Source organism: Zea mays, chromosome 3, assembly GCF_902167145.1.
Source record: "Zea mays cultivar B73 chromosome 3, Zm-B73-REFERENCE-NAM-5.0, whole genome shotgun sequence".
NCBI classification, from domain to species: domain Eukaryota; kingdom Viridiplantae; phylum Streptophyta; class Magnoliopsida; order Poales; family Poaceae; genus Zea; species Zea mays.
The window spans coordinates 219,836,449-219,845,265 of record NC_050098.1 but is presented as its reverse complement, the minus strand read 5'-3'; the positions used below and the strand labels follow the sequence as shown (position 1 = coordinate 219,845,265).

The 8,817-nt window shown below is 44.6% G+C and overlaps 1 protein-coding gene across 1 annotated transcript; it reads left to right on the top strand.

The window, feature by feature from the left end:
- Positions 1 to 277: 277 nt before the first annotated feature.
- LOC100282843 (uncharacterized) lies at positions 278 to 4,274 on the top strand. Its single transcript, NM_001155749.2, has 8 exons — positions 278 to 386; positions 522 to 591; positions 2,327 to 2,383; positions 2,483 to 2,600; positions 3,324 to 3,413; positions 3,495 to 3,674; positions 3,780 to 3,857; positions 4,001 to 4,274. The coding sequence occupies exons 1-8, from the start codon at positions 384 to 386 to the stop codon at positions 4,068 to 4,070; spliced, it is 666 nt and encodes a 221-aa protein (NP_001149221.2). The 5' UTR covers positions 278 to 383; the 3' UTR covers positions 4,071 to 4,274.
- The last annotated feature ends 4,543 nt before the right edge of the window (positions 4,275 to 8,817 follow it).

Below are 8,817 nucleotides of genomic sequence, written 5' to 3'. Positions count from 1 at the left end.
AGACGGAGGCAGCCGCGCAGGTGTCCGTTGGCGTAGAGACGACTGTTCGCGCGCAGGCCGAAAATCGGGGCCCAATGGGCCCAGATACCTCGCGTGGGCGGAAAGCTAGCGACGCCCACCGATCCGCACCTTCCGCTGCGGGCACCAGATCCCTGCGTCCATCCAAAGCTACACCTACACGGCCACACGGGCCACACCGGCACCGCTCCCCCACCAGAAAGCAATAGAGAAGCGCCATTTCCCCCATATAAAAGCCCCCGCGTCGGCCCCTTCAGCTCCAGACGCCCTCTACTAATCCAGCCCATTTCGAACTCTCTCTAGACGCTTCCTCGGTCTCTCTGTTCACCGCCGCCCCGTACCATACTCCTCTTCGCGCCGTAGAAATGGTGAGCACGAACTGCCGCGATAGATCGATTATTCCAGGGTGGTTGTCGCTCGGTGATCCTGACGTAGATCCTGCGGTTTGCCTTGGTCGGATCGTCTGATCGTTCGGTGATTGTGTGGTTTTTTTTATGTCGCAGGCGCTGCCGAATCAGCAGGGCGTGGATTACCCCAGCTTCAAGCTCGTCATCGTTGGCGACGGTGGAACTGGTGATTCTCTCTGGCCTTCCATATGCCTCGAATGTTGTTGTTATTATTATTATTATTCGTATCCGGATGTTGGGAGATACAGTTTCTGGTGCCCGCGCCACGTTTATTGCCGTGATTTCTTAGAGATCTGGCGGACTGGGTACTGATCCGTGGTTGAGGCAGCAGATATTTTGCCCGGTGGGATTGTGGGAAGGCATATGGATATGGGATTGGTAGGGGGGCGTGGTTGGTTTGTGGGCACTGGATTCTACACGGAGGGCCGTTAGCTATTCGTGTGCTGATTTGGGGGTTTTTAGCCATCTTTGAAACGCAGTAATAGGAAAACATAGGAATAAAATGCTCTAACATCTTGAATCCTATGGATTGAGAAAGCACATAAAACTGCAAGAGCAAGTTTAAACGTATTAGACGGATCACAGGAAAAACAGAGGAATTCGATGAGAGACTGACACGAAGGAAGCTTTCCATGAGGTTCAACCTCTGTAGTAAAAATTGTTCCAAAATTCCTATGAAACAAGCCATTAAATAGGATTTGCAAAAAACCCACTCCTTTGTTCCAAAGGGGTTATTCCTATAGGATTTGTATCCTCTTGTGTTTTGGATAATACATGGGATGCATCCGGTTTCTTGCGGATTAATTTTGTTACTGGCAATTTTTGTCTTCTTGTTCTGACCAGCCTTAAAGGCTGTATCATCTTCTGCTGATAGTACCCTTGCAACAAGGATCTACTCAACAGTACCGTAAGCTGTTTGGTGACTGGTGAGAATATGGTTAAGGAGACTTGAAAGGATGGAAGATATCTAAAGATTTAGTCTTGAATATGAGTGCATGGATAACAGCTATCCATCTGCGGAACCTTAAATTGCGGTTTTGGTTGAGTTTTAACTCTGGCCTATCCCAACTTGCTTGGGACTAAAAAGGCTTTATTGTTGTACTGTTTAGTCTCTGATGAAAGGTTGAGGAGTTACTCAAAAAACTCGGCCGGGGAGGGAAAGACCGCCCTCCCGGTATTATATTAAGAAGAGACCGAAACATTGGTCCCGGCCGAGAAAATTCCCGAACCCTGGCCCCCCATCACTAACGGGTCGACGTCAACTGTCCACTCTACAACGGCCCAACCGGAGGGTGGCGCACAGGACATCGTAACCCGAGAGCGGATGGGGCACAACGAGGGGATTTTTTTAACCAAGCCTGAAAATTCGCTCCCGAGGGGAATCGAACCCAGGACTTGGAGGTGCTACTCGGAAGTCCTCAACCACTAGGCTAGAGGCCCTTTCGCGGTTGAGGAGTTACTCGAGGACAGAATGTTTATATCTGATCAGAAATAAGTGTTGCAGTTCGCACATGATTTTAATTCGAAGCAATTTGGGGTAGGATAATGGGTATTCAACTTAAAATAAAAGGTGTGCTCCTTTTCAAAACAGGTATTGTGTTGATATATGTTTAGTAAAAGGCGTGCACATAGAAGGGTACCCATGTGGTTAAAAATCTATGTGCAATCTACAGTGTTGAGGTGCATTGGAGGTTAACTTTTGGTTGTGTGTTTCTCATTAGTATAAAGTGCCCTGTTCTTTTTCAGTGATTACAAATTTACAATTTGCAAGTGCTGGCTACATTACTTGACTTGCTGCTGTGTTCATATTTTATATTATAAAGTAAGTTTAATTATTTCAGTTTATTTAAATGACTTTAATTCTTGCCAATAATTGTCTAATGCCTTGTGCTTTCTTGCAGGTAAAACCACATTTGTGAAAAGGCATCTTACTGGCGAGTTTGAGAAGAAATATGAGCGTATGTCTCATATGATTGTTACTGTATCATTGTATGTCTCATCATTGCCTTGGGGAACACTGAACTTATAATCACTTGAACTTCTGTTCTCCATTGCAGCCACCATTGGTGTTGAAGTTCACCCTCTGGATTTTAGCACTAACTGTGGCAAAATTCGCTTTTATTGCTGGGACACTGCTGGGCAAGAAAAGTTCGGTGGCCTTAGGGATGGCTACTAGTAAGTGATAAATTCATATTTCATTCAATGTGTTTATATTTCATCCAATGTGTTTATTTGTGTTCATGTAAAGCTATGTGCCTATGTCTCTATGCATACTATGTTGTTCTGATTGCTCCAGGCTGCAATTACGCATTTTAGAGGTTGTCATTGGGTATTCTGGAACTTTCTTTATTGATGAATACTTCAAGAAAGTTAGATAGATCACATCTTGAGATTCTCTTTGATAGTTTGAAAAATTGCTGACGTACCACCTTTTTAACCACATAAGGGCTTGTTTGGATGCAAATGTATCCACATCATTCCGTGTGTTGGAGTAGGTAGGAATGGATTTTGGTCTAAGTTCCTTTGGGGGATTGAAAGGGATGGAGGGCAACAAAATTCCCCTCTGGCCCTTGTTCGGTTGCATGGTGATTGAGGGGGAGGGATTAAATCTCTTTCTATTCAATTTTTGACTAGCAAGGGATTTAATCCTGTTCAACCGCCTTCAATCCACTCCTAACCGAACAAGCCCCCAATCGGGGGCATCATGTCCGTATCCGTACATCCTGAAACGCCGTCCTGAAAATCTTCAGTGGTTAGCTAGTATCCCATCAGCATTCGGTTAGGTTTATAATCTTATAGCAAGTTATAACCATTTTTCTTTCATCCAGTGTTAAGTCTTTTGCTTTTTCATTCATTTGCCCTTGTCTAAATTGAAATTCCAACCATCTGATCTGGCAGCATTCATGGTCAGTGTGCCATCATTATGTTTGATGTCACTTCTAGGCTGACATACAAGAATGTTCCGACATGGCACAGGGATCTGTGCAGGTTAGTATCGGTACAATTTGGGTAAAAGGTTAGCTATGGTTACGTCAGTGATTTTCTAAATATCAATATTCGATTGTGCAGGGTCTGTGAGAACATCCCCATTGTTCTTTGTGGTAACAAGGTTGATGTCAAGAACAGGCAAGTCAAGGCCAAGCAAGTTACATTCCACCGGAAGAAGAACTTGCAGTACTATGAGATTTCTGCCAAGAGCAATTACAACTTTGAGAAGCCCTTCCTTTACCTCGCTAGGAAGCTGGCAGGGTAATTAGATGTTTTGTTCTCTTCTGCTGTGCTAACCTGGTCCTGGTGTTTATACACTGCAGCAAACTATTGCTGTGCTAACTTGCTACTGGTGTTTATGTTTAGGGATCAGAACCTTCACTTTGTTGAAGCTGTTGCTCTGAAGCCACCAGAAGTGCAGATTGATATGGCCCTGCAGCAGCAGTAAGCGTTTCCAGCTCTTCCTTTGATTTCTGGCAACAGCAAAAATTAGCCGTGCAAATGTTGTCCTGAAAGTACTTGACTTAAATTCCATTGGGATTAGCACCACGTACCATTGCTAACTGCACCTTTTCCCATGATCTTAGGCATGAAGCTGAGCTTGCAGCTGCCGCTGCGCAGCCCCTCCCCGATGACGATGATGACCTGATCGAATAGATATGTTATACATGGCCCTTGTTGATGACTCTTGTTAAAAATCTGTGGTGGTTCAATCCTTGTTAGTGTTAGGCGGTACCTGAATGTTCTCTTGATGTATCCGAAGAGTTGAGAAGGAAGTTAATGACTCAGTATCCTGTTGGCTTGTTGACTTGGTTTTTTGGTGAACCTGTCCTTGAGGGAATACAGAGGTATTGTCAGGCAGTACGCTTCAGTGCTTGATTGTTCCTTTCTGTCTATTGGTATCGATTGAAGCGTGGCTTGTATGAAAGACGATGAGGAATTCGTGGGCCATGGGCGGCGTGGTTGAACGAAGATTAAATCGTTTAAAGCACCATCCATTCCAAATTTTACATTTTTGTGAGGTGGATCAGTTGGGTGCGTAACGCCGATGCACTCCCTTTGACCAGCTACCTGCTTCCGACATTATGAAGTCAAATTCAGATCTTGAGTCCTGACGTTGCCATGCTGGATAGAACGATTTTGACGCTGGAGCTGCTGTCCTTTTCCAGGATGGCTGGCCGACAAACTCTCACGGTAAGCTAACGCTCTTCAAAGCCCAGGGCAGCTTTGTATCACGATCAAACGGACCGTCAACCTTTGCAATAACTACATAAATAATGTATAAGGTCTTGTTTGTTTTAGATTATAATCTCTCCAGATTATCTAGATTATATAATCTAGCGCAAATAATCTATTAGTTAAACAAACAACTAGATTATGGGTTCAGATGATATAATATAAAGTTTAGATTATAATAATCTCATAATTTCCTAAGAGTATCTTATTTGAGATTATTTTAGCAAAAGACCCCAGTACCCATGATTATGTAAATAGAAATTATAATATATGCCATCCTTTTTTTCTCACCTTAAATAAACAAACAAGGGTATTATTGTCTTTGTGAATAATCTACATTTGTATAATCTAAACTACCAAACAACTACATATGGATTATAATCTGGATTATATAATTTATATTATAATCCAGATTATATAATCTATAAGCTGAAACAAACAGACCCTAAGTCATACTTAGTGGGATTGTTCATCGAATATGGGTTGTGGGATTGCTTTAAGGGCATATACAACCTAGATATTATGGTGTGGTTCTCCAAACACTAGATACATCTAAAAAACCATTCATACAACTCAATATATCTAAGTCTTGTATCTTATTAAATAGAATCTCTCAAGATACGAGATATTTATGTGGGTTGTATGAGTAGAACCATATCTAGATTTAGAGAATGTTCTTTCATCAAGATACCATCTCTTATGTTTTTTTGCACTTAACCCCTTAATATCCCTTAAGATACGGAGCATTTATGTTGTATACATCATGTATATTAACTCGACGAGCAGTCATGATTGCTGCCTAAAAATCTTATTTGCTCTAACAGGTTTTCCAGTGAAGTGATGTTTCACAGACACCGTTATTGTCGTTGTCGTCACGATGACATTAGGGTTGGAGCGTCATAGTCATGACGACGTTAGAGTTGGAGTTTGAGATCATGTAACACTCACTAGTACAATTTGGCTCTATACAAGCGGTAGGCTTTTTACATCACAGGCGGTTCGGTTAGAAAACCGCCTGTGATGTCCCAGGCGGTTCAGTACGTCTGTGATGTAATAGTATCACAAGCGGTTTTTGTTTAGGACCGCCTGTGGTGCTCTATCCTTTTCACAAACAGACCCTAAGAAAAAACCGCCTGTGATTGTAAAAATATGAAAATACAATTTAAATATGAAAATAATTTTAATTTTTAACAGAAATATGCAAATACAATTTAAATGAATTAATATTTAATTTTTAACAATAATATGCAAATACAATTTAAATGAATTATAATAGCACACATAGATAACTAGAGAGATTTTAAATTAATTGGCAACCACAATTCATAGTCGATCATACATGATAACAAATACAATTTGATTCATACAATTTTTCATGAACTACCATTTTTCCGCATGTATGGCTTTAAGTTCTTATCAATTTTCTTTTCCACACGCTTGATTCTCTCTGGACCGTTAAAGACGAACATCTCTTCATACTTATTGTATTCCTCATCTTGGTCTCCCACATTCTCAACTCCAACAATTTTTTGCTTTCCAGAAATAACTACATGCATCTTCTCATCTGCTGGATCGAGTACATAGAACACTTGTACAACACATTCGGCGAGAACCCACGGGTCATCTTTATATCCTACTTTCTTTAAGTCTACCAGTGTGAGTCCGTAGTTATCCACTATCACCCCACGGGATGTTGTACCCATTGGCACTTAAATAAGGGTATTTTCATGCTTGGGCCATAATCAAGTTCCCATATTTCCTCTATGAATCTAAAATATGTGGTCTTCTGTCCATGTAGGTCAAAAGCATCGATACGAACATCGCTATTTTGTGCAACACTTTTCATGTCTTTTGATTTAGTGTAGAATGTGTACCCATTGATGTCATATGCTTGCCATGATGTCACAAAACACGATGGCCCAGAAGCCAAATTCTTCATTGTTTTCTCTTCCAAAGAGTCTCCGAATGGGATGTTTTTGTCCATTAACCATTCGCTGAAACGATGTTTGTGCTCCCTCATGATCCAGTCCTTTGTGCGGTTCTGATTTTCTTTACAAAGCTCATCTAGGTGTTCCTCTATGTAAGGCTCGGCTATCGTGAGATGTTGTAGTACACTACCATGAGCACAATGTACTAGCTTGTAATCCTCAACGCGAAAAGTTTTCTTGCCCATTCTCCCTCTCCCACATAGTTTACCCTCATGTTTAGGTACAAGCACACCTATCATTGTTCCGTCACTGATGTAATCTATACAGCTCTCAATCACTTCTTCTGTAGTGTATCCCTCCATGATTGAACCCTCTGGGTGAGCGCGATTTCGCACATAACCTTTTAATACTCCCAGGTATCGCTCCAACTGAAACATATGATGTAAATATAGTGGCCCTAATATTTTTATCTGATCCACGAGATGTATGATTAGGTGTACTTGCATATCAAAAAATGATGGAGGAAAACACATTTCAAGCTTGCACATAGTCTCGATGATGTATGCCTTTAGATAGTCCAAGTCTTCTAAAGCTATTACTTTTTGTGAAACCACTTTGAAAAAGTAACACAAGCGTGTGATGACAACTTTGACATGCTCTGTTTCGAGGGCTCTTACCGCAATTGGGAGGAACACCGTCATCATCACATGGCAGTCATGAGAGTTGTAGCCAAATAGAGACAAGTCCTTCATCCCGACTAGTCTGCTGATATTGGATGAGAAACCTGTGGGCACTTTGACCCCACGCAAACATTTGCAAATCTTTGTTCTCTCCTCAACTGACAAGTTGTAGCTAGCTGGGGGGAGGTAAGGCTTCCCTTTGCCACTATCCACTGGATGAAGTTCCGGTCTGATTTGAAGATCTACTAGATCATTGCGTGATTTGAGTCCGTCTTTTGTCTTACTCAGCATGCCCAGCAAGGTTCCAATGATGCTGTCAAAAACATTTTTTGTTACATGCATCAAATCAATGCTGTGGCAAATTTCCATATCCTTCCAGTACGGGAGGTACTTGAAAAAAATTGATTGCTTCTTGAAAGTTGTGTAAGTTGAAGGGTCAGTTCTCTTTCTCTTTTCTCCTTTGTTTTTTCCCTTTCCGAATACAACATGAATGTTCTTTACAATTTCAAAAACAAGTTTCCCACTGTCGGCGTTTCGAGACCGGGGGGTCCCTAAGCCGACGAGTGAGTGTGCTGCGTGCCCCAGCCCAGATGGGTCGAGCGCGTGGGCGAGCGCGAAGGGGGGAGAGGCGAGGTGGCCGGAGACGGGCGTGAGAGAGGTGGAAGTCCCGCGGCCTTCGTGTTCGTCCCGCGCCCAGGTCGGGTGCGCTTGCAGTAGGGGGGTTACAAGCGTCCACGCGGGTGAGGGAAGCGAGCGGCCCCAAGAGAGCGCATGTCCCGTACTCGGTCCCGCGCGGCCAACCTTCTCTAAGAAGGCCCTGGTCCTTCCTTTTATAGTCGTAAGGAGAGGATCCAGGTGTACAATGAGGGGTGTAGCAGAGTGCTACGTGTCTAGCGGAGGGAGAGCTAGCGCCCTAAGTACATGCCAATGTGGCAGCCGGAGAGATCTTGGCACCCTGCTGGCGTGATGTCGTGGCTGTCGGAGGAGCAACGGAGCTTGGCGGAAGGACAGCTGTCGGAGCGGTCGAGCCCTTGCTGACGTCCACCTGCTTCCGTAAGAGAGCGGAGAGCCGTCGCCGTCATGGAGCTTGGGAGGCGCCATCATTGCCTATCTGGCGGAGCTGGTCAGATGGGACACCGGTCTTGTTCTCTGCGGCCCGAGTCGGCTCGAGGTAGAGTGGTGATGGCGCTCCCTGTTGACGTGGCGGGCCCGCGCCCGAGGCCGGGCGACGTGGGGGCTCCTCCGAAGCTGGGGTCGAATCTGTCTTCCGTTGCCGAGGCCGAGTCCGAGCCCCTGGGTCGGGCGAGGCGGAAGTCGTTCGGCAGAGGCCAGGGCGGAGTCCGAGCCCTGGGGTCGGGCGAGGCGGAGTTCGTCGTCTTCCGGGGCCGAGCCCGAGTCCGAGCCCTGGGGTCGGGCGGAGCGGAGTTCGCCGTCTTCCGGGTCTTAGCCCGAGTCCGAGCCCTGGGGTCGGGCGGAGCGGAGTTCGTCGTCTTCCGGGGCCGAGCCCGAGTCCGAGCCCTGGGGTCGGGCGGAGCGGAGTTCGCCGTCTTCCGGGTCTTA

Excerpts from the sequence above, each read along its gene's own strand:
- LOC100282843 (NM_001155749.2), top strand. Across the intron at positions 2,384-2,482 it reads GTTTGAGAAGAAATATGAGC|CCACCATTGGTGTTGAAGTT; the intron begins GTATGTCTCATA and ends TCTCCATTGCAG. Across the intron at positions 2,601-3,323 it reads GGCCTTAGGGATGGCTACTA|CATTCATGGTCAGTGTGCCA; the intron begins GTAAGTGATAAA and ends CTGATCTGGCAG.